General features: G+C 42.9%; 2 protein-coding genes across 2 annotated transcripts in view; one reads left to right on the forward strand and one right to left on the reverse strand.

Moving 5' to 3' along the window:
- Window positions 1-18,278: 18,278 nt before the first annotated feature.
- LOC124248694 (formin-like protein 20) lies at window positions 18,279-20,542 on the reverse strand. Its single transcript, XM_046679068.1, has 3 exons — window positions 20,458-20,542; window positions 19,536-20,148; window positions 18,279-19,302 (listed from the first exon to the last, which is right to left on the reverse strand). The coding sequence occupies exons 1-3, from the start codon at window positions 20,540-20,542 to the stop codon at window positions 18,279-18,281; spliced, it is 1,722 nt and encodes a 573-aa protein (XP_046535024.1).
- Window positions 20,543-20,956: 414 nt separating this feature from the next.
- Window positions 20,957-25,697, forward strand: part of MKX (mohawk homeobox) — a 60,023-nt gene continuing 55,282 nt past the window's right edge. The window contains exons 1-2 of the mRNA XM_046679343.1: window positions 20,957-21,144; window positions 22,956-23,115. Of these exons, the coding sequence (XP_046535299.1) occupies window positions 20,957-21,144; window positions 22,956-23,115 (348 nt within the window). The remainder of the gene's footprint in view (window positions 21,145-22,955; window positions 23,116-25,697) is intronic.

Raw genomic sequence — 25,697 nt, forward strand, 5'->3', positions numbered from 1 at the left:
AAAGACTGTCAACTAGTGTTAAAAGCATTAAGGGCATGATTTATGGGGAATCTGACATTCACAGAGTGCCAGAGTAATACCACAAAGATTTCTTCCAAGTCAAAGGAGGAAAACATAAGTGTATGTTCATGGAGGATCAGATTTTCATCACCCTAATCCAGTGGTCAAATTTAGCCCCACAAATGGTGGAGCCATCACATATTCTCTCTCCGGATGTGATACACAATAAAATACAAACCATCACCTATGACATATTCTAGCCAAAATGTTTAACGTGAAGCCAGCAAACTTGTAGACAAAACTTTCAGCATATGAACATAAAAGGGATGGGAAAGTCCTAAGACAGTACCAGAAGGCACCCAGACAAATTAGGAAGGTGAATCATTCTGTTGGGATTCTTGGTCTGGTCTATTCAACAAGTCAGTACGTAACGGGAAAAAAATTAGGGATGGTGCTAGAATAAAAAAGAACTGAGAGACATAGCAGCTAGGTTCAATGTGTGGGCTGGACTAGACTCTAGTTTGGGCAGAATAGCTCTAAAGGGTATTTTGGGGATTATTGAGGAAATCTGAAAATGGATAAGACTACCAGATAAGATAAAAATTTTGACTTATAAAGGTAAAGATCATTAACTTAGAAAATCAGGATGGATGCAAAACTACTTGCAAAGTATTATCTCATTTTAGTAGAAATGCATACCTGTATAAAGTACCTGAAAGCATAATCAAAAAGATAATAAAGATAATCCCCAGCAGTAGGAATACTGTTTTTATTTTCATATTTTCGCTGATCTTATTTTCCAGCTTTCTCAAGGCACATATACATATGCAGTCATTGCCATCCCCTAGACTTGCTGGGCTCCTGCCTCCATTACTTAGTAGCTGTATGACCTCGAGCTCAGATTCTTCATGGTAACAGGCTGATACTCAGACTGCACTTAGGACATTGGTATGACTATTAAATGAAATGATACATACAAAAACTCTAGAACAGTGTCTGGCACCTAAGAGTACCATAATTGCTACCGTTATTATTACTGTAACATAATTTGTTACTGTCATTATTTTCTTTCATAGTGAAGGATTCCACTATCCACCCAGTCTCTTAGGGCTGAGAGTCACTTAGGGGCCTCGTGCCCCCTCCCACAGTAGATCAGTGATGTCCATGATTGGCATTTAGGATTGCTCCATTCTTACAGGATAAAAATGAAAGCAGTGGGCATAAAATACAGGCCTCTCATTATCTAGCCTTTTCCCTTTTCTTGGCTGTCTCATGATTTTCTTTTCTATCTTCTAAACTTTAACCTTAAGCTGTCATCACTTGTTCATCTTCTCGAGGATGTCACTTTCAACGGGAATCTACCTGACACTTATTTAAAAACAAAAAGCATAAAACACTCTTCATCTGCCCCCTTCAGGTAAAGATGACATTTAACAATGATTCAGAAAGTAATTGCTTTCCGAAGGACACTCATGATTTAGAAACGCTCCCATCATTGTGTGATTTTGTTCCTGAAAATGACCCGAATTTCCTATTGAAATGTTTATCACACTTTAAAAACTTGGAAACAGAATTTTCAAATTTGTTTTTAAATCTCTCAGAGTTTCACTGAATTATTAAAGTCATTTTTAAAAAATGAAAATGTAACACTTTGTGATTAATTTGCAAGGACTGATTGATACCAAGGTTACAAGCATAATTTCAACCAAATGTATAATTGGTGGATGGGGCTGAAAACAAGTAGCAAATAGTCAGAAATCCACCTCTTCTGTGTCAATATGTCTTTTCCTGAAGTATATCTTTCAGAGATGACATTAGAAACAAGTCTCTAATTAACCTGAACTTGAGTGCCAATCTTTAAATCATTATTTAACCAAGATTTTTTAAAAGTATGAAGCAATTTAAATTACATTGCTTTCACTAAAAATAGCCTTGTTGGTACTAATATTACTTATTTATTAACAATATTTTAGTAGGAGCAAAAAATATTTTTGTTTCATTGAGAGATGAAACAAAATTCTATTAAAATATTGTTTCCTCTTTGCCTTTTAAAAAACTGTGTTGCTGTGTGTTTTACAATTTACATGATATATTAGTGCAATAATACACACATACCACTTACAAATAAATGTTATATATTAGAGTCACTTGCCCAAAATATTTTTACTGATAAAGGTGTATAATAAAAAAAAGCTTAAGGATCATTGTTCTAGGCCAGTTTTTCTCAAAGTATGGTTTGAGAAGCATCTGTGTCAGCATCACTGTAGGTCCTAAGCCCAGAAAACCTGACTTTGAGCTTCTATAGTCAGGATCTGGAACCTGCATTTTTAACAAGTGCCACTGCTGAAGGTGGTTCCTAGAATACGTGTTAAAAAACATGGCTTTGAAGGAGATAAAAAGCATTCTGTGGCGACCAGAAGTGCCCGTGAATAAGGCATTTAAGTGGTAGCCATATGTCATAGGCAGTGCCCATAATCAGCTGCCTCCTCGTTAATCTTGAGGGAAAGACTTTGCAAAACTGACCTCATCCAGGTGTATAAACCTCTGACACTCAGTGAAGATGTTATTTCCTAAAAGATGACTCTGGAATAACGGCCCCTGTTGCCCTGGAAGGACTTTAAAAATGACCCTGCTTTCTGCAACTTCAGGTGTTGTGGTATGGGTTCATCATTGGAGGATCATCAGAGGATAAACTCATGGAAAAGCTTTGATAAGTGTGATTTCATTCTGATTCATCAGAGGGCCCAAGTTTAATACATTCTTTAGAATAGGTAAGTAAATAAATAAATAAAATTCTAAAAGCACTCCCAACAACTAGCACTACCTTTAGACCCAGGCAAAGAGCCACTGTCCTGAACCCCTCTTTCAAAGGACCTACATCACACACACACACACACACACACACACACACACACACACAGACGTAAATGTATTAAAGAACACATGGTACCTCTGTCATTGGGGATTTATCACTCAACAGGACACAACGCAACTCCAAACCCAAACATCTGCTCCTCTGACTAACACCATTCAGGGCCCATAGAAATGCTTCTACACACCGTTTGCTGTGTGTCCTCACAGTAAAATGTGATCACACCCAAATGCTGCAAAGGTTTGGGATGTGCTGCTAAGAGCACTGGAGGTGAACACTGCTTCCAAGAGCACGGAGAAAAGATAAATTAATCAACTCAGCAGATCCTGTGAATGCAATATAGCTTTTCCTCCTGCAGTATTGTTTCTCAGAAGTGCCTGGCGTCATGCTCTTGCTTCTCCACCACATGATTCTGCATGTCCAGTATTTAGGGAATCTTTGCAATAGTTGCACCTGGCAGCAAAAGAACATTTTGCAATATTAAGCAATTCATATCACTCCAAAGTTGGTATGCAGATCTAGACAAATCATTCGTGAGATCTCATACCAGCACTTTACATTAACAACCATCATTGTTCAATATGATTTGAACAATAGCATTGCAAATAATTTCATTTATATAAAACATTTTAAATTAATTTTCAAAAAAATTAAATAAAATTTCAACTTTATATAAAATCTTATATTGATTAATCAAAATTTTTCTTTTCTATTTTAATTTTATGTATAATTTGAGTATTTTAGAATAAAAATAGCACTTCATAAATAATATGTATTAAAATAAATTTAAGTTTAAATTTTTCTATATCTATTTTAATGTGCATTCTTGATGAAAATATATTCAAATTTTAGACACTACTTTTAAAATGTAGAATTAAATTTTATTTAAAATCCTTCAGAACACAAATTATGTTAATTATAATAACACAATTAGTGATTTTTGTTGAAATGAAGACAAGAAAAATAAATTTAATAGAATAAATACAGAATAAATTATGAATTATGTCTCTTAATTTTATTACTCATCTAAACATTGCCAGCCCAACAACAAAACATCCAGACATATGCAATAACAATTAAACTAACTCATCTTTCATATTTTCCCAACAAAAATCATAACTTCACATAGTTTTCAATTTTTCATTATGATGGTATATTCATCAAGGTACAGGATGGGACATATTTTATTTAACAATGTTTTAGCTGATTTATAACTTTTAAATATTTAGACATATGGTACGTGGGTGCTCATTTGTACTCTTGCCTTGGGCTACACAAATATTACAGGCAGGCTTGACAATTGTAACAAACAAAAACAAAACAAAACAGACACAAAACAGCAAGAAGAGGATCATGAAGTTGTAGGGCCACTATCATCTCCTTAGGCTTTTCAATCAAAGTTACTGGTTTTCACCCCACTCAAGATATGCCACTTACAGTCATGCTGTGTCTACTTCTAAAATAAAGCAATGATTCCAGATTGCTGGTCTATTCTAAAGCATTTGCTTTTCATTGCTAAACAACTTCACTGCCAAGTGGGAAGGATGTTCTCCAGATTTAGAGAACCTTCAGAAGATTCAGCAGTTATTGGCTTTTGAGTGTGAGTTCATATATGAAGATTAACATGAAGTATACCTTTTTACCATGATGTCAAAGCTGTGCAGACTCATCTATTCCAAGTGACACTGAGATTCCACTTGCTCCTCACCTAGGAAAAACGTTACATACAGAAAGAAAAATGAACACACTGGCATTGAATTCCTGCTAAGTAAGGAGCCAACAGGTGTGCAACTACATATTTAGCTGAGCCTACAGTTATTTAAAGTTCTTTCTCTCTATCCTTCCTTTGTACTTTGTCAACCTTTAAAATAAAATGGCTATTTTACCAGAAAAACAAATTTATTTGAGAATAGTCAAAGAATTGCAATTCAGGATGTGTATGCTATGGTTGACCATAGGAAAATCCAACAAACAAGGGAGAGGAAGGTTATTTTATAGAGAAAAAGGAGCAATTGTTTTGAACGAAAGTCCGTTGGAAAAAAGCAAGAGTTCAGGATGGTGATGGCTTCTCATTGGCTGAGTTGCTGAGGTAGTCAATTTCTGTTTGGCATGTAATGTACTCTTCCTGTGACTGATGATTCTTTCCTGTTGGTGACTTCTGTTGTGGTCTGTAATTGACTATCTTTCCTGTAATTGACCTTGAGTGGTACTGCATGAGAGCTTCCCCTTTGGGCTCTTGACTCCATTTTAAATGAGGTTTCCCTTTATTAATTTTCACATTTTCCCCTTTTGATCAAGATCTTTCTCCAAAAGCATCAGTGATCAAGAGTCAGGTTCTCTGCACGTTGTAGTTTTGTCCCTAGGTGCCTGGAAGGACCTTTCCTGGTTGTCACATCCCACGTTGGAGGGAAATGGTACAGTGGCTGGAAACCATTTAGGCCATATTTGAATAACAAGGAAGGTTAGGAGGGAGAACTCTCAGGCATCCCTTATTCAAAGTGTATAACTGTCCAAGGTCATAAGCATCAGAAATCATCTCAAATTGTTGAGCTAACATCACCTTATTACATAAGTCATGTTTACAAAGGTTTGACAGGCAATAGGTACAGAGTTCAACAACAAGTATACAAAGCAGGATTAAAAACAATACAACATGCCCTGTTTGTATGATAGTTCTAAACCAGGAGCCCAGACCTGAGGGTAACCAGCTGAATAAATCAAAAGAGAGTGGACTATTGGGTGAAATTTGTTGCAGCCAATGTGCTTGCTCCTTAATTCTAGGTAATTGGATCTCTACTTCCCCAGGGGTGTTTATTCATGTGCAACAGGAGGTATTTGTTACTGCACAGATACCTCCCTGCTCAGCAAGTGGGTAATCAAGAGCTGTTATGGTTATATAAAACTATTCTGGCCCATGAGTTAAGTGACTGTTGTTGGGTTACAGCTGCTTTAGCTGTGGAATTGGCCAACTGTTCTAATGTTAGAGAGAGATCCCTGATCATTTGTTCATTGGCACTTACCCCAATCCATGGAAAGAAAGCTCTCCCAAGGAGGCAAGCCCAGAATCATGTATGGCCCTAGAAGCTTTTGTTTGAGGCGATTACAGGAAGTTAGTGGAATTGACCGATGAAAGGCTTCAGACTGGTTATTCAGGGAGAACAGGGCAAGGACACGCTGTCCTCGTACTCTCTGGGTATCAAAGCAATGAAATGCCCAAGCATGAAGGCTATCGTCCAAGCCTCCACATATGAAAATGTAACCAGAGAGTGTACATAAAGCTCCTGCATAAGTATCAGTATTTATGAACTCATTCACTTCACAGAGGCATTAGCACTACTTAACCAAGACTCACGCATTATGTCGTTACATATCAGGAGGTTGCCTAAATATATGGGTATATCAGTGAGTGTACAAATGATCCGATATACACTGGCTATCCCATAGAATGTTGGGTTAAATAAAGGCAAGAAACAAAATTAGATGGGCTTAGTACACTGACTTTATAAAATGAGCCTGCAGAACAATTTAAACATACAATGGCATCTGGAATTCCAGTGAAATTACTTATAGGGTAATCTAAGGGGTCATTATTGTCTTGAATGGATTGAAGTTTCTGATGGTAAATCCAGCAATCAGAGAGGTTTCCTCCTTTTGTGAAGGATTAAGAAATACAGACAAGGGTGTTATCCTTCCATAGAAGGGAGAGAGGAAACAAAGTGAGAGATAGCAGTGAAAGAAAAGCACACAGGCCTGGTCTGGACATCTTGGGCAAGCTGTCCGCCTCAGATGTCAGCTGCTTCTCTTCCTGGTCCATTTGATTTGGAGGCCCCCAGTGTGCGTACAGGACTAGATGTCAGGTAAAGCCTTCTTCAGCTGTGAGGTATGTACCCAAGGCTCAAGATCCTGAAGTTTGGCTGCATCTGGGAGGTGAGGAGGGCTTAGTATATTCCCTTTCAAAAACATTTCAAGGGCAGTAAAAGTTTGGAGTATCATAGCCAGACATTTAAGTAAACTAGAATTTAGGATCCAGTCTGGCTTACAGGTATTTAACAAAACCCTAAAGACAATTAATATGACTAGAATTCATTATCTACAAAGGTGAAAACATAATTTTTCTCTCCACAATAATCTCATTTTTATTAAAGATAATCATAGTAAATCTAATTTGTTTGTATTGAACTTCAACTGATTATTTAAAGAGGCCAATTTTTCCAAGCAATTCCTTAAATCTATCTGCTCATTTCTTAGTCTATGTACATCTTTCTTGAATATGACACTCTAGTCAAAGCCTTGGTAATGTAGCCAATATTTCCAATTGTGTCCTGTTACAAGGAGAACAGATTTTCACTGAACCCATGAAAATACATATGGCGTCATGAAAAGAACACTTAAAGAGTTTCTGAATTCTGGAGGGATCAGGTAGAGAGAAAAAGATAAATATTTCAACCCCTATTGCAAAGACACACTTTACTGCATTGCTGTAAGTTAAAGATAGCTTAAAGGAGAGGAGAAAAAGGGGTCCTTTACATCTGGAAAACCAAGCATCAAAGCAATCAGTCCACCACTAGAGTTTCAGAAATTCCTGCCTGGTTCAAGGTTACGATCTTAAAGTTATCAAAACCTGGATTCCAGAGTACTTGTCAAAGTCTTTTCCATGTATCTCTTTGAAAATGCAACATATTTGTAACAGCATCAGAGTAAAACAATCACTGTCTGTAACTGACAGAGGACTTTTTAAAAAGGCAATGGGTATATGCAATTAACAAGGAAATTTGGGTATTTTTGTAACTTACATTTTAGATAGCAACTAGAATTACAAGTAATAACATTATATTAGGACATATCACATGTTTAGGAATTTTATACAATTTCTAGAGCACTTTTTAGTAACATTCACCCATACAATATAACCTGAAAAGGTTTATCAGTACTTACTCAACTGTGCTTCTCATGTAATTTGACATACCAAATAAGCCTAATTAGCGTAATATCACTCTTTTTATAATGAAAGGGAACAAATCTTTTGAGATGCCCCAGGAGCCCTCTGGAAAATTTGAAAGCTACATCCAGGTTGAAAAGACTTCATTTAGAATTTGAATATTTTGGGAAGCTTGTCAAAAATATCAAAATGTTTGGACACTACCAAATAGGATCACAGATCATTATGAAATAATACTAAGTATCTATCTGACCAAAGTAAAAATAAAATGTTTAAAAACAAATATAAATGCTTACATGGTTGTAAGCAAAACTTAACTCCTTTAATACTAAGAAGACTTAGTTCTGTTAAGTAATTAAGAGCCTGACAGAAACACAGGAAATTATTTTGATAAAATACAAAATCTCTGTTTTCTAGGCATATTATTTAAAGGTAAAGAAGATCTCATAATCTGTTATCAAAAGCAGACCAATAACCCATGAAAACCTGTCCTTTACAGAAAAGCAAGCCAAATTTTAATTTTGCATCAGCTTATTTTGGTATTAAAACTCATTTCAATAAATTCATCTTAATCTTAGCCAGCTTGACCACATATTAAAATTCCTTTCCCAAGATTCCTTCCACAAACCTTCTACAACTTCTTTTTACACTTATATTTTGTCCTATGTTTTCGTCTTTCCCATTCCATAATAACCAGCCTCTCCTCAACTACTGTCTTTTCTCTCAACAGAATGCATTTCCATTCCTCATACCTTCTTTTATTGAATCACACACCCTACTTTCCTAGCATACACAGATGTTTCCCTTATTGTTACATATATTGATTAGAATTCTTAACCCTTAGAATCTTTAATTACTAGTGAAAAACTAAGAAGTAAGCAATTGTGAACTATATTAGCATTTTTCAGCTTGGCAAACTTACAAATACCTCTTCTAAGTTTCTAGAAACGTGCCATTTTTTCATAGAAAATTTCTCAGCATGGCATAAAATGTGTTCCTAATAGACTCAAATAGCTTTAGTTTCTCTACAATAGGAAGCCAAAAGTAAATAAAACTATGTTCAGTAATCAATGTTCATCTCATTTGGAAATGATTTAGATATTCAATGACTGTCCATTATTTAGTTTAACTTAGTATAAACTTTTATCTTATTTACATTTATTTAAATTACTTGCTTTTAACAATCGCTTGGATTTGATATTAAGTAGCCAACCATCATCTTAAGTTACTTTCTTGCTGACAAAGTTTGTAATAGAGATAACATGAGCTTAATAAACTCTGGTAGAATGAAAGCTGTATGTCTGCATTATATTCAGCATTGATAACTTTAAAGACATGTCTTTTTCAATTAAACCAACAACCTAAAGCTAGCTTTTATTTACTATAGTTTAATCCTAGATCACATCAACTTGAAAACATTTGGGTTAGTTTTGGTTATATATCTGAGGTTTAGGAATATTTAATTTATAAGCATTTAATTTCAAGCCAAATACATAGAGCTCTTTTATAGATCAATCTTAGCAATACCATCCAAAGGTAGAAAAATATCACATACAAACATAGACACATATAACATATAGACAGACACAGAGACCTTACAGCTTTTGTTTTAAAAATTTCAGCCATGTCTCAGGTACAAAGTTCAAAGGAATAGTTGAATTCAAATTGTGTTTCCGGCAGATGGGCTAAGTTAAAGTTACTTGCTCAAATAGCCAAAGTTTCAGCACTAGAGATGGTGCAGAAAAGTAGAAAGATGGCACTCGAGGTGAGGCTTGAGCATAAGGCAGAGAAAAACGGGGAAAAAGAAAGAGAGGCCTTGGAAACCATTTTGTCTTCCCTCAGTTTTTCAGTCGTTTCAGCTAATTTAGATACGGTATCTTGTAGTGAGGTGATTTTAGAGTTTTGTGCATGTTTATAAGCCTCCAGGTACCAATTAAAATAAACATACAATTTGTTTTGCTTAATTTTAAAGCTGTAGTCTTCCAATTTGGTTTTAAGGAAAATGAATTTGAGGAGATCAAAAGTTCCCTGTAACAGCCATTGTAATTCTGGACTACTCTTGGTCACTTTAGCACACTTAGTTAAAAATGTGCATGTAGAGGGCCCAAAGTTCTCAAATATAAACCCAGCCAGAGTCCTAAAGGAGGGTTTCCCTCAGAAGATTTAGATGACTGGGATCCCATTTATGAAATATCCTTTGAAAACCCAAGAAAGTTGCTAGATTCCTAGCCCTGATCCCTGAAGGAATCTAAAAACAAAAGAAAGTTGCTGGATTTCTAGCCCTGATTCCAAAAGCAAACTGAAAACCAAAGAAAACTCCTGGATTTTCAGCAAGTCTGAGCCGCAAAAGGAACTGTGCTACCTTCAGAAAACAACCAAATTCTCACCAAGGATGATGCCTTGAACCCAAGGACACAGCCTTGAACCAGGAGGACAAAGTTGCTCCCCCAAGAGGACAAAGCCTCTCTCATCTGGAATAAAGTTGAGGAGGTCAGAATGCAAAGGAAGTAGAGCTCAAAATTGGACAGGAGGCTAACCAAACCAAAAGTAGGCAATGACTCACGGAAGCGATGAGCACAAGGGGCTCAGTGCAGGTACCTCACTTAGTTCTGGGGGTTGTCGTCTCTCAGGTATCTTCTTTGGATCCCACTTCTGACACATATATGTCAATCTTAAAAATAAAACAGCCAGTTATTTTATCAGCAAAATGAGTTTATTCAGGAATAGTCAAAAAGAATTACAATTTGGGATGTGCATGCTATGGCAGATCACAGGCAAATCCAACAAAGAAGGGAGAGGAACATTATTTTATAGACAAAAAGGAAGAAATAGGGAGGGGTTGTTTTGAACGAAAGTCCATTGGGGAAAAGTAAGAGTTCAGAGCGGTCATGGCTTCTCATTGATTGAGTTCTGGAGCAGTCGTTTCTGTTTGGGATGCAACGTACACTTCTTTCTGTAATTGACGATCTTTGTTGTTGTTGACTTTTGTTGAGGTCTGTAATTGACTATCTTACCTTGAGTGGTACTGTGTGGGAGCTCCCCCTTCTGGCCTCCTGACTCTATTTTAAATGGGGTTTCCCTTTACTAATTTTCACACTTCAAAGAAGCAACGTAGTTTGATTCAGGGCACAAGCTGTGGTACCTGCCTGACTGGGTGCAAATCCTGGCTCCACCAGTTTTCAACTTGCGAATTAGGGCAATTCTATGCCTAGGTGTCCTGTCTACGAAATAGGTACTAATGGCTACTTATCCCAAAGGGCAGCTGTGAGAATTACATGGGTTAAGTGCCTAGAATAGCGGATGGACATGTAGGAAGTGCTGGGTGTATATTATGCAAATTTTTAAAATATCCCTAATTTTGTCCTCATTTATAAGAGCACTATCAAGACAAATGTCTTAAGCCGACTGCTACAGCAGGTCAAAGAAAAAAATTGCAACATTTGGATATTTCAAAGCTCCCTTTATCCTCGACTTTGGGCTATTTAAATTGCATAATTAATTGTCTCAACACCTGTTTCCTTTTCTCTTTCTTGTAGGCCAAACTCCCTTCTAAACAGGATTTGTGGTGGTCTACAACATCAAAGCACACTTCACAAAGATCAGTGACTGTCAAAACAAAAAGATGGCTAATTACTTGGGATCCCTGTGTCGTCCTAGTTGCAGATCTGACCACTCCCTTCCCACAGCTGCGTGCCTGTGGCTCTGTGGCCCAGATAGCTGGACAAGGATGATTCTCCTCATGCTGGGAGAGGTGAGGGCTTCTCTGGGTGAGCCTTGAGAATTACTTCAGTGCCACACATGACAAGTTTATTCACAACAATTCCTCTCCTCCAATCCCCTTCTCCCTCCAAAACTTTTCCAAAAAAGTGTAAAAGCAGAGGACCTGAGGCGGGTTCGAGGAAGGCCTGGACAGGGGGAGGAGGAAAGAGAGGTCATGCGGTAACCCCAGTGTGTTTACTCTTACCGTATTTTTTTTTTTGACGGAAGCCCTAAAAATCTCCCTTGAAACCCAGAGGTTTTTGGCATAAAACTTGAAAAAGTCTGATGTAAGAGGTGAAAATGCTGTTTTTCAATCAGGCTCAAATTTCTGAAATAATGATCTCTTTTTGCATGTTTTCAGGAAGGATGTCGGTAATATGGTTACAAAATTTTTAGCAGACACATAAAATGGCTCTTCTATCGTCTTCAAGTTCCCTCATGCATTTCTACAGATGATTTACACATTTACTGCACTCAAGCAATCTTTATATCAGACACTCTAAAACTTTTTAGATGAGGTGTGTTTGTTTCCCTGTGCTTGCTTAACAGGTTTGTAAGCTAAGTAAGGATCATGTCTTTTAAATCAAATTCAATGCAGTTCCTGGCACAGGATTTTGCATGCAGGTGCCCCATAAATATTTATTGTTGATTATTAAAAAACAAAACAATGAAAAAATAGTTCAAATTGTGCAGGGTTTTTTTTTTTTTTTGGCGTGGGGGAAGGAGTGAGCCAGAAAATAGTAATCTTTAAAAATTAATCACTATTTTCCATGACTATAAAATTCATAAGCATCAAAACTCAAACACCAATACTGTGCCTAAAAGTATAATAATAGTTTTAAAAAACAACGGTTAAAATAAAAAAGAACATAGGCTCAAAAGATATTGTAAAAATAATTAGGCTGATTCTCTGAACACATGCACCATTCTCAGGAGGAGAGGGGAGAAAGCACTATTCATTCCTTCTCCTTTCCAGTTCATCCTGGTTTTGGCAGACTCTAGTCATCTAAAAAGCACTTTTCTTAAGTGTACCCATGGTAATTAGGATCATCTTTGTACAGGTGTGCATTACATAGGGTACAGGTTTCCTTCGGCCAGGAAACCCCAAAATACAGTGACTTAAAGAAGGAGAAGATTGTCTCCCATAACAGTCCAGAGCTCAATAGTCTAGTCCAGAGCCAGCAAACAGCCTCAGGTTGAATCTAGCCTGCTGTTTCTGTTTCTGAGGCAAGAATAATTTTTACATCATTAAATGGCTGAAAAAAATCAAAGGAAGAATAATATTCTGTGGCACAGGAAAATGATATAAAATTCAATCTTCAATGTCCATTAAATAAAGTTTTATTGGAACATAGCAACACTCATTCATTGATTCATTCATAAAATATTCATTCATTGAAGTCAAGTATTCATTCATAGTCACTATCTATGGTTTTTTCACTACAATGGCAGAGTTGAATAATTGCAAGAGAGACCACATGCCCCACAAAGCCTAAAATATATACTATCTGGCCCTTTACGGAAAAAGTTTGCGGAGCCCAGGCCAGGGAGCTCTCACTCCTGTAGTCCATTCAGGGCCCCAGATTTCTGTCATCTTGTGGCTCTGCTGTTCTTTAGGTGGGCCCTTGCCACCTCGGTGTTCTAGCCCTTGGTAACAAGGATGAGTTAAAGAGGAGGGCAGCCAATTTCTTTTTCAGTATGTTAAGCAGAAGTCGCACATATCACTTTTGCTCACCCGCATTCCTTTGATGAGCTTAGTCAAATATCCTACACACAGACGAAGCAGGGAGTATGGGTGTGGGGAAGCGGAGGTCAACCAAAATCTTGACACAGCATGAAGTACACAGAGTAATTAAATCTCAAAAATCTACTGAGTACCTGAAGTCTATGAGTGCCAAATACAGAGAGTCATACTAGCCTATGGTCAAAAGTCTTCGCTATATTTATTAAAAAGGCCACAATTTTATGGGAAAGCAAACTGATTTTCGAACTGGAATAATCTTCTAGAAGAGACTGTAGTATTTCAATGCACATTTTAAGGATGAAATGTTCTCCAGGCTCCCCTCAGAATCCCAGGATACAGAGTATTTTCATGCATGTGATGAGGTAGTTGCTTGGTGATTGTTGGTAAGTTACTGAAGATATTTTGGTATCAAGGAAAAAGATGGGGTGTTGCGATCCCATGGTTACTTCAGGTCCTGTCTCAAGCTCTGTGAAGTAGAACAAGACATTAATCCACCTGGATCTCAGCTCTATGGCCTACTTATTATTTATACTTTCTGTATTTATACGTAGTGCAGAAATTGCAGTGACAAAGTATTTGCATTTTTGTGCAAAGTGAATTTGACTAATAGACAATCATTTCGAAGGTTCTCATCTTGACTAGTTGCTTTGTGAAAAATATTAATTCACATTCCACAAAGAATTGAGCAAGAAGAAAGATGCGTTTCACTTTTTCAAATCATCGATGCAGGGACGAATCACTTTTATAAAAAATCTTATATTGCTCATGATTGGTTATCACTCCATTATGTGATGTGTTTGAAAAGCTCTGTGCAACCATCCGCCACTCTGGAGAAGATGGCTGCCTGAAACTGCTCTCCCGCTTCTGAGCAGGACCTCGGCTATAAACGGCAACCTCACCCTAGGACGGTACTGAATTAGCCTTCTAAATTAGAACCACAGCCAAGTATTTCGATGCTAGACATGTTCTGAAATTAGAAACAGAATAACTTTGGAAGTCTTCGGAGTGCAAGATGGTCTTAAAAATTTGAAGATTAAATTTACTACCATCTATTGGGTGTTTTGTAACATCTTTCAAAGGCTTGTTAGAGCAACCTACATATGGAAAGGAATTCACCACATATATGAGAAAAGTTATTTCAAATCAATGGGAGAAAACTCTTTAATAAATACCATAGGCATAATTGGCCATTCAATTGAAGAAGAAAAATAACAAATTAGATTTCTACCTCACAACATATACAAATTAATTCCAGAAGGATTAAAGAGCCAAGTGAAAACAATTTTTTAAAGTATTAGAAGAAAATATAGAAAAACCCTTTGTAAGGAAGACACAAAGCCCAGAATCCATAAAGAAAATCCATATAGGTCAGACCTATTGACCTATATTCATGTTTAAACTTTCTATAAGACAAAGGACAAAATAGGTAAAAGGCAGACTTCAGATCAGGTAACATATCTGTAATATATAAAGCATATGTATCATAGGAAAAAATGGCATAAAGAACCTTTATAAATTAATAAGGATGTAAGCAATGGATATAAGCAAATTTCTTCAATTAAGAAATACAAATGGCTTCTAAATAAATGAAAACATTCTCAAACAATGAGACATGATTTTACTCATCATACAGACAAATGTCATGAAGACCAAATATATGCAATGCTGCATAGCATGTGAGGAAATGGGGACGTTCATGTGTTGGTGAGGCTGTAGGTTGCAGGGAAATTTGGAAGTATCTATCAAAATTTAAAAATCATGTTTCCTTCAACCCAGCAATTCTACTTCCGTGTAGCTCTTCCTAGAGAAATACTTACACATGTGCAGACAGAATCATATACAAGGGTGCTTACTGTTCATAATAGTGAAAATTGGAAAGATGGGAACGTTCATGGGGAAAGGCTAAATGGATTGTGGAACATTAGGTAACAGTTAAAAAGAAGGAGTTACATTTATAGTTGTGCATGTAACATATAAAGGATGCTCTCACTTATTCAAAAATCTCATAAAACAAAACTGTGTTTTGTTTGTACTTGTGTCTGTGAATGCCTAGAGAAAGGTCAGGAAGATGCACATCAAACCAGCAGTGGCCACCCCTTGGGGGTTGTCTCTGAAGGTGATTGGGGGGGCTGGCTGAAGAGGAACTCTCACTTGTACTCTGTTCTTTGTTTGAGAATGAATTTATGGAGAAGACACTCTCTGAGATAAAGGGTTATTTATTTGGTATTATTTATGTAATTAAGGTTAAATTATGAGCAAAGCGAAAACGCCATGTGAGATATTTGCTACTAATTTGCTCACAATGTTTCTGCAGCTGTATGTGTCACCATTTCTCATGCTGTTCCACCTAGGCACTCCAGTATGTATCTCTACAACTCAAACTGGCCCAGTGTCAGGTGAACCTGCTAATTGTTCGTAAATTTACTATTTTATACCATTTGGACGGGAAGTAACAGGCATTCCTTAGCTTTATAATTTATTTCATTGCCTAAGTAATAACTGGAAAAGACAGTTTAAAAGCAATCATTATTTTCAAAAACTTTGACCAATATTTATTCTGAAATGTCAGGTTCCTTGGTAAAATATCAAAATGCTAAAAATGAAGGCATCTTTTTTAGTTTATTAGAAAGTAAAAATTACTTATATTTATAACTAGACTCTAAATCCAATAGAATGGATTAAGATTTCTGCCAAACCTTACTTGAAATTTTTCTACCTTTAGCAATAGCAATAAGTTACTTCCACATTTTAAAAAATATCTTAATAATAGTGTAAGGCAAGTGTGTGGAAAACTTAGCATCTTCATTTTACACTGTAATAAATTCAAGCTAAATCAACATCAAATTAACCAGAATAAAGATTAGGGCTCAAGTCTTCTGATCTCTGGCCCATGTTTTGTTTTGGTTTTTTCCTTACATATGGCCATCTGCCACAAACTAGACTTTCTTAAATCTTCTCATAGTGCTTTCTAAACTGAAAGCCTTACTTCTGAGAATTATCGTACAGCATTTCATATACTGAAATTGGAATACAGCATAGGAAGCTAAGCGAAATTCATCTTAGAAAAAGGTGAAATTGAATAAAATGTCAAATGTATCTGAACTGAGTTAAAATGAAAAAGAAATTTCACTCTTGCACAGAGGATGAAGCTTGCAAAAATAAAATTTTGGTCTATCACAAAATACATGTTCATTTGTCTATTAGAAAGGGATTCCCCACACTATTTCATTTAAAAATGAATCCTCCATCGCTCTTTCACTTTTAATCGGATTCTAATTACTAAACTATAGTCTAAAGGAATTATCACATGTTAATTTTTCAGTGACTTAGCCTGAGACTAAGGTGTATATTATTCCTATACCACATAAAAAACATTTTGTAGAAAGATTTTTTGCTGTATATTTTATATCAGATTTTAAGAAGCAAATCTTATACGTAAATATACCTTAAAGTCCTCTAAATGCATTTTAAAATTGTGTAAATACAGTTCAGACTAAAACAACAAAATTCATTTGTCCTCTATTAGCCTGTATTACCGCATACAGCTGGATAAATCAGTAGGGTATTTTGAAATGGCAAGCAAGTACACACATGCCTGTTGTTTTACCTAAGACAGCTGACCGAAATATATGTCAGAGGGGCGTGTTACAGCTGCCTTCCTTACGCCTGGTGACCACCAGCAGTCAGAGAGACCACAGAAGAGAACCAGCCTCTTTCCTCCTATAAATTTTCAATTTGATCTGCTTTTGTTGTGAAACATTCGCTGCAAGTCTGTGGCTGAAACTTTATGGCGTATCCCAGACCCTAACTCCCTGCCGCGAGGTCCGTGGACCGAGGTCTGCGCTGAACCCCACATGCACTATAGCAAGTCAAGGGCACGGCAAGCGCAGGATGTGAGCGCGGCCACCGCAAGTTACATAATAAAAGAGAACCAAGGACACCGGGAAACGTGATCAAATGATAATGTTTATCTGCCTGATGCGCAAAAACGTAAACCTTCGTCCCTTTCTCCTTCAGATTGTGCCACTGCCGGGTTTGTTGTCACGTATTTTGGAAGATAACATAATGGAAAATTCAGGAGACTGATTAGTCTTGGAAATAATAGCGCTAGTATTTATTTTAACCATTTCCAGGCCACAGAAAAGGAAGATGCTTAGGCGAGTCACTGCCTCAACCCTGGCCAGCCCCCTTTAGGGGAGAAAAGGACAAATGACACTACAACTTTCAGGTTTGGGGAATCTACTTTCGCTCTTAAAAATAGATGAAAGGTGTCGCTGCGGCAGCAAGGACCGCGGCGAGAACGCGGGCGTCTCGGTGCTCCGCGCCTTAAGGATCTTCTGGCTGCCGGAAGCTCTGTGCTTCCAGTTGCACCCAAATCACAGTTTTCACTACTCCTATATTTGGGGTGATGGTGGGAAGCCAAGCATCATCAATAATAGAATCTGATAGGCACTCTCTCTCCTCGCACTGTGTCCCCGATTGGAATTCTTCCAAGTTCCATTCCCTTTGCTTTGTGCAGATCCCTGGCCCTGGGCTCCGTCTCCTCCACACCTGGGTCACTTTGGGTTGGGCACCTGGGCTCCCCTCGCCCCAGTCTTGCCTCCCTCCACCCGTGTGTCTGGTGGCGAGCGCACCCTCTCCAGCGCTGGCCCAGGAAGGTGAATGTGGGGCTGGCTTTGAGACAGCCAGGACCTAGGAAGCCCAGCGACACCAGAAGAGAGACTCCTAGGTCACAAGCACCTCCTTGTAAAATGCTCGCGCGTTATAGGCGCACACCCAAGCTCTAACTTCACTCCGGCTAATCGCGAGGAAAATAAAAGGCGCGTTGTAGTGGTCCGTCCTGCCTAGCCACTCGCGGTGAAATTTCCGACACCCGGGCCAGCTAAGACACGGGATTTGCACCACAGCCTCTCAGATCCCAGAGCCCGAGCCGGGCGCTGCTTGCGGCTTCTCCAATTTCTCCGCTAAGTGCGAAGGAAATCGCTCCTTTTGCTCCGCGCCTGCGAGGCCCGCGGATCTGGGAGCCGGGCCGGCCCGGGAGGACTCCGTGGGCCGGGGGCTCCGGCGGCGCCCGCGGCGGCAGCTCCTCCGCGAGGGTTAACAGCAGTCCCCGCGGCCCGGCGGGCGCGGAGGCTTCCTCCCGCCGGCCCGGGAACGTGGATACCGCGCCCGCAGGATGTTCGCCGGCTGGGCCGGGCAGTCAGGAAACATGAGAAGGCCTCAGTATTCCTGTTCCCGGGCCGCGCGCGCCCGTCTGGGTAAATAAAGCCGAAACGACGGCGGTGGCGGCGGTGAGCGCGCTGGAGCCCGCGCGGAGAACATGCGGCGGGGATGGGAGTGCGCCTAGCCTCGACGCGGGAGAGCCAGCCGCCCTGCCGCCGGCCGCCGGCCCCACCGACACAGGTACAGCCCCCGGGTCGCGGCGTCCTCGTCCGGCCAGCGGGACGGGAGGCTCCCTCTGGCTCCCGAGCTGCTCCTTCCCTCCACCCTGGACGCCTCCTCGCTCCTCGCCCTTCCCCCACCTCCCTCCGAGGTCCGGTGGGGACGCGCCCGGGGGCGACTGAGGCTGGCCCCAGGGTGGGCGAGGAGCCTGGGAGCCCACCTGGCCGCGCCTCCTTTGCTTTAAAATTGTTCCCGCGCAGCGGGCGGGGCAGTTCCGCAGGGAGGGAGCTCCCCAAGCGACGGTTTAGAGTGACTCGGGGTAAGTGGGGAGCACAGGAGCCGAGAAGAGGCGCTGGGGACCGCGCGTGGGCGCCCGGGGAGGGTTCGGAGTGGCGGTTCACACGCCCCTGACCCCTGGCGTCCCGACCCGGCTCTGGGACCTCTGCCGCCCCCTCCCACCGCGCCTGCTGCCTGCAGGCGATCTCTGGGTGGGCTTGGGACAGCCGGGGAAGGGTCCGCGCTGGCCAACCTCGCCGTGGATTCGCCAGGAAGAACGCGAGACGTTGCGTGTAGTATAGGAGGACGGGGGTGGGGGAGACGATGGGGCTAGGAAATGATGTGTTACACAAACAGAGCGGCGTGAACGCAAAGCGCTAAGCGCACTGATTTAAAAAGAAAAAAAACAAGGCGAGTCCTGCCCTGAGAACGGGGGCTGCAAGCGCGGAAATCTGCTTTCACACTTATCGCTGAGGCTGTGTGCACACCCAGACACGTACCTGTCTGCGCGGGAGGACTCGGTCTTATGGTACACGGGGCAGCCAGCAGAAATCTGACTTCACCTCCCCACAAACACTGACGGTAACCGCCGTTTAATCGCTGGGGTCACGGCCCTACATGTCGCGCGTGGCCGCTGCCGTGGTGGCCGGAGGGCGGGGTGCGTGGGGGGCGTTGGCGAGTGTGGGCGCTCGGCGAGGCGAGGATCTGGGTATGGGGTGGGGGGGCAGCCCTCGCCTCGGCGGGGCGGGGGAAGGGGGCGCTGGCAGCAAAGCGGAGGCGGCTGGGAAGAAACGGGAGCTACCCCGAGGCGCGCAGATGGGGCGGGCTGGGGCGGCCGCGCGCCTCGGGGCGGTAACTCGGCTGCTCCGCGGCGACGCGGACTTGCCCCGGACGCCCGCGCGCGGCGGGCAGAGGCTCCCGGCCGGCGCGACCCGGGAGGTGAGCTGGAGGCTTCTCCGACGGTGGCAGCCGCAGGCCCGGCGGTGCGCAGACAGCGATGCCTCCTTCTGTCCACAACACCTTTGCAGCCTCTGAAATGGTTCCCCGAGACCCCAGACAGGGGCGGGTGTGGAAGGGCTCCGAGCTCGCGGTTCGCACCCGCGCTGGGGAAGAGGGCAGCCCTGACTGCCGGCTCAGGGGGGCGCGGGACTCCGGCGCCTTTGAGCCTCCGGGACCCTGCGGGTCCTGGAGCGGGCTGGGGGATGGTAGGAAGATTTGGCGGGGAGGGGGAGAAGGTGGTGCATTTGTCCCTGACGCCGCTTAACTTTCTAGCTCTGGAGCCTGCTAACTTTCTCTGCCCTCACCCCTACCCCGAGGGAGTTTAGCCGGAATAAGGACGCAGGGGTTTCAGCCAAACCATCCAGGATCTAGAAAACATGAAAATCCCCGAAATCTCGGTACGGCCTGGGACTCATTAACTGGGGCTTGCGGATGCGGTTGTTCACTACCCCAAATTTTCCCTTCCTTCCAACCCCTTCTTAAGACCCAAGTGGGAGCTCCAAGAGGCTTTATAGTCTTCCGTTGTGATTGAAGAACCGCGCGCGGCCCCGCGCCTATCCCGCTGCGCCATCCGGAGTGTGCTTCTCCCGGATTAAAATCGCGACAAAAAGGCTTGTTTAGGAATTATTTTCCTTTGCCTCTGCGGATAAATTATTCCTGATTGAAGTTCCTTAGGGGCTCGATCGCCGGGGCAAGGAGGAGGGCTGAATCTGTCCCGGGAGCGCCTGGGGGGTGGGGGGAGTGGTGTAGCCAGGTGGGGTGAGACAGGGATTCCCTCGTCCAGGTGCGGCAGCGTCGCTCCTCCCCTGGGCTCCGCAGCCCCGCGCCTGGGCCAAGTTCGGGGCTCGGGACGCGCAGGTCTGTGAGCACTCTGAGCGAGTAACGTGATGCATCTTCATCTCCTAGAACCCGAGCCCTGCGGAGCTCCCGGCGGCCTGGCCGCGAGGCGCTGCGGCCGCCCCGCGCGCCCCTGCCAGCCCGCACCATGAACACCATCGTCTTCAACAAGCTCAGCGGCGCCGTGCTTTTTGAGGACCGCGGCGCTCCGGAGCGGGAGCGAGGCAGCCGGCCCTACGGCGGCATCCTGGACAGTCCCCACGCCCGCCCCGAGGTGGGCATTCCGGACGGTCCGCCCCTCAAGGACAACCTCGGCCTGAGACATCGGAGGACCGGGTATGCCCACTACCCCCCTCCCCCCGGGGACCCTGCCTGCCTGCCTGCAGCCCGGAGGGGTGGGAGCGATGGGCGGCGCGGGCGTTCCAGTGGCCACCGGGGCCCGCGGGTTAGGGGTCCGGAGTTTCCCAGGAGGGCAGGTCTCTGCTTCCTCGTCTCACTCCTTTTCATTCTAAAATATTAGTTTCTCAACATCTGGGGGGATCGATTCGTCAGATCAGCTCAAAAGAGGCGTGTTGGAAACTGAGGACACTGGAACTGCCCCTCGGTCCTCCGATCCCTGGACCTCAGGGGAGGGGATTACTTGTCCCTCTCTGGACCGCGGGTGCAGACGCGCGGCGGAGGGCGAGGCAGACAGGACTGGGCAGGATGCGGAGGAACAGGGCAGGGCCAAGCAGTCGGGGCTTCCCAGGTCGGGCCAGCCCCGTGGGCTTCCCCTCTTCTGTCCCGACAGGGCCTCGTCACGGCCCGGCCGCTGCCTCGCCCCGGCCAAGGTGCTGGGAAGGTCGGCTCTCCGCAGGGCGCCCTGGACGCGCGCGGCTCGGCGGGGCCCGCTGCGAGCCCGGAGGGGGAGGCGGCGGGCCTGCCGGGCCGGGTTTCGGTTTAGCGGAGTGAGGGGCTGCTGGAGGGGCGAGAGCTCGCGGGTGGGCCAGCTGCCCCGGCTGCTGACGCGAGGAGGGTCTAGCGGGGCCGTGTCTGGGCGGCTCCAGGAGCGCCCCGCGGGGGGAGGGGCGGCCGTCCTGGCCGGCTCCACCTGAAAGATTGCATCAGCTGCTTGTTCTGCGGCGGTGCTGGTTAGTAAAACAGAGATTAGGTTTCGTCAAAATGTTACTACCAGTCCTTTCGGATGGAATTGCGTTTCAAAGTGTTTAAAGAGGCAAAAGCCCTGGAGGCTGCGGCGCAGGCGCGCGAGCCTCCCGGAGTGGCGGGGCGCGCAGGCGGCGGCGCGGCGACACCTCCCGGAGCCGCGGGGGAGCGCAGCGCCCAACGTCCAGCTCCAGCCTCCCTCGGTCTCTTCCTCTGAATGTGCTTTTCCTCACGTCTTTTTACCTCACCCGATGGAACAATGCTTTCCATACTTTCTAAAGCTCCTTTATGTCAGGAAAAGGCCCCTAGAATGCCACGTGGGTTCTCCATCCTTCTTTCACAAGCCCTTTCTTGCAAAGTTTCCCCTTTTCCCAGAGGATCAAAAGAAATAGGAGAGAGCTCTGAGAAAACCGGGGCAGCGGGCGGCCGTCATCCCTTGCTTTAATCCCGCCGTCCAGTGGGCATCCTTTCCTTTGACCACCGGCGATGGGAAGCCCCAAGGGGCAGGCATGAGTTCCCTGAAAGAACGTTCGAGAGCCGGCAGCAGCCTCTACCCGGCCTGCGAGACTAGGGCCGCTCAAAGGCGCGGTGCAGGCGAGCGAGGGAAGGGTGACAGTCCTGCTGCGCAGATCTGCAGCTTGAGTAACAGTTTCCTTCAAATCACTTAACTATCGTGACCTAAACCTCTAATCTCTGGCTTCATGGTATCCCCCTTTTCTAGATAAACCTAGCATCCTTCACTGCCACATGATCCCCTGAAACAACCAGGCTATTTCAAAAAGAGATGCCGAGAGAAGGATACTCCCGCCCAGAAATTTTGTGGCTCCCATCCCCGCCTCGCCTCAACCTCGGGGCGCGCGGGGCGGGGCTGGATGCGCTGGGATGCGGGACGTGGGTCGGCGCGGGGCTGCGGCCGCTGAAATGCGCCCAAATGTGGGGGATCCCGGCGGGCAGCGCCCAGACGGCGCTGCTCACCGGGGCCTCCTCCTCTCCCGGTGTCCCAGGGCCCGGCAGAATGGCGGGAAGGTGAGGCACAAGCGGCAGGCCCTGCAAGACATGGCGCGGCCCCTCAAGCAGTGGCTTTACAAGCACCGTGACAACCCGTACCCCACCAAGACGGAGAAGATACTCTTGGCGCTCGGCTCGCAGATGACGCTAGTGCAGGTAATCGGGGCCCATCAAGCCCGGGCCGGCTGAGGAGCGGGCACACCTCGCTTTTGTGTGGATCTCCACCTGGCGCCCCTCGCTGGGGAAGGATGGAGGGAGACAGCCTGGTTCTGATGCTCTGGCTTCTGCCGCTGAGGGTGATAAGGGATTGGCACGGGGGCCGAGTTGTGCTGTGGGAAGAGTTTCTGGGATTCCTCTCAGTCTTACCCACATCAATTCAGTGCTAATGCTCGGTCCAGGAGGGATGGCGTGGTATTTTGTTAGGGAGGGCAGTGAAAAGTCATCTGCAGAGTTATGAGAAGGTGTCCTTGGGCCATATATAGATGGAAGCAGAGGAGACTACCCGCAGTGATTTTCAGACCTGAATGTCTGTCCGAACCGCCCGGAGGACTTGTTGAAACGCAAATTGCTGAGCCCCACCTGAGTTTCTGATTCAGTGGCAGGTCTGGGGTGGGGCCGGTAATTTGCATTTCTAACAGGTTTTTCCGGAGTGGTGCTGAAGCTGCTGGCTCTGAACCACACTTTGAGAACCATACGGAATGGCACCCCACATTAGGGCCCCATATGAAAGGCCCCAGGATAACTTTCAAAACCACCGTTACTGACAGGGCTAGGAGGTGGATTGGAAGGATGAGAAGTGGGGTTTTTTTGTTTGTTTGTTTCGTTTTGCTTTTAATAGAAAGTATCCTGGGCCTTAGCTAGAATCCACAAAATTTTGCTGGTGCTGTCTTTCTACAGGGGATAAGAAGGAGCAGATTTCAAATGGTTGGATTACTTTGTCAGTTGTAGAGAAATGGTGTGGGTTTGTTTCTTCTCTAGGGGGCAACACTCCATCTGACTAGCTTTTCCCTTACATAATCCTATTTGATATTCACAAAAACATGGTGTGGTAGAGTAGTTACTATCAGCATTTTACAGGTGATGTAACCAAGGAATGTGGGAGTTAAGTGTTAGTAAGGGCAGGCCTGGAAATGATATATTTAATAATAATAATATATTTCCAGATCAATGCTCTTTCCATCACACCAGAGTTTTCTTTAATAAATATGGTGATGTGAACTTTTATACATGCAAACAGAACAAATTTATTCAGAAAGAGGGGGAGCAACTAAATGAGCTGAGAAGTTTCATATATTATAGTAGCAGTACATCGCTGATTTATGAAATTTTGGTCATCCTATTAAATTTATAGTAAGGAAGGACCCCAAGTAAAAAGCAGTATTTAAGGATAGACAAAATAAAAATTGCTTTCCAGATTATTTAAGATTGTCGTTTAGGAATTACTGGAAAGTTCAACAAAGCATGAAAGTTGACTTGTATTCAGGCTTATTAAAACTCTAATATGCATTTGTCTGCTTATTTTCAGAATAATAGAGAAGATCATCTGTTCTGCTTCATATTAACAGGCATTAATATTAATAGTGATTTGCTGTGCACTGGAGGAGAAAATTAATTTAGTCTTCTTGGCTTAATATCTGTTTAACATAAAACTGTGAACTTTCAGGGATTTACAAAAGTGATTTCTAAATAAATTATTCCAGTCAGAAAAAGTTGACTTATGAAAATCAATGCATGTGTTCCAATTTCAGTTTGCAGAGGTAGGCTGTTTATTTTGAAAATCCACTGATTTGTAGAGCTATTTGAATCTTTCACAGTGATGTCAGCAGTACAGCATAAGATTATTTTGGATGATTATATAGTCCTTTATTTAATGCTTGCTGTTCTTAAGTACAGAAAGCAAAAAAATTTGTCATATTTAGAACATGTTTAATTATGAAAAGTAATATTTGTCATTGTAGAGACATTTAAATTTTCATGTGCAGTAGCTCTGTTGAGCTGCAATACAAGTAGTTGTAATTTTAGTAGAGAATCAAATTATTTTCTGCGTAATATAGTTTAAACACAAATAACTCATTTTGCATTAATATCTTTTTGCAGTAAGATCTTGGTTATTATTACTAAGACTATTATTACATTTTTCTAATTTACATGAGTTTTTCCATGTAATGAAAATTTTTCACATTACATTTTCTTTCTCTTATACTAGTCCTCAGAAAATAAAAATATACAAAAATATGTAATTTTTAAATGGGGCAAAGATAATTATTTATAATAATAAGTGATACCTGCTTAATGATTTCTAATTTTATAGTAAATGAAGTTGGTTTCTGGACCTTGAAGGTGATAAGTGGAAAAAAATCAAAATGTATGGAATAACCAAGGGACCTTAAATATAATCAGTTTGGGTCCAGTTATTTTCAGTTAGGCAGAGTAGGATGTCTAGGTAAGAAAAAAAAATGTGTATGAATACACACACACGTATATTTATAGATATGTGGTGTTGTGTAAGTCGGACATACATGAAACACCCAAAGCAAATTCTGACTTTAAGGGAAACCAAATAAATTATGTAAATACATTTCTGGGGGAAAATGGTATAAAGTTGTGATCTGAATAAAGCTTTTGATCTCTGCCAATTAGACCCCTATTTAATGAGTGAGGTTCTCCCAGTGAATGAATTTCTCCTGTAGAGTCAGCCTTCTTGAGAAGAGTGATTGTGTCTTATTGATCTTTGTACC

This window comes from Equus quagga, chromosome 12, assembly GCF_021613505.1.
Source record: "Equus quagga isolate Etosha38 chromosome 12, UCLA_HA_Equagga_1.0, whole genome shotgun sequence".
Classification (NCBI taxonomy): domain Eukaryota; kingdom Metazoa; phylum Chordata; class Mammalia; order Perissodactyla; family Equidae; genus Equus; species Equus quagga.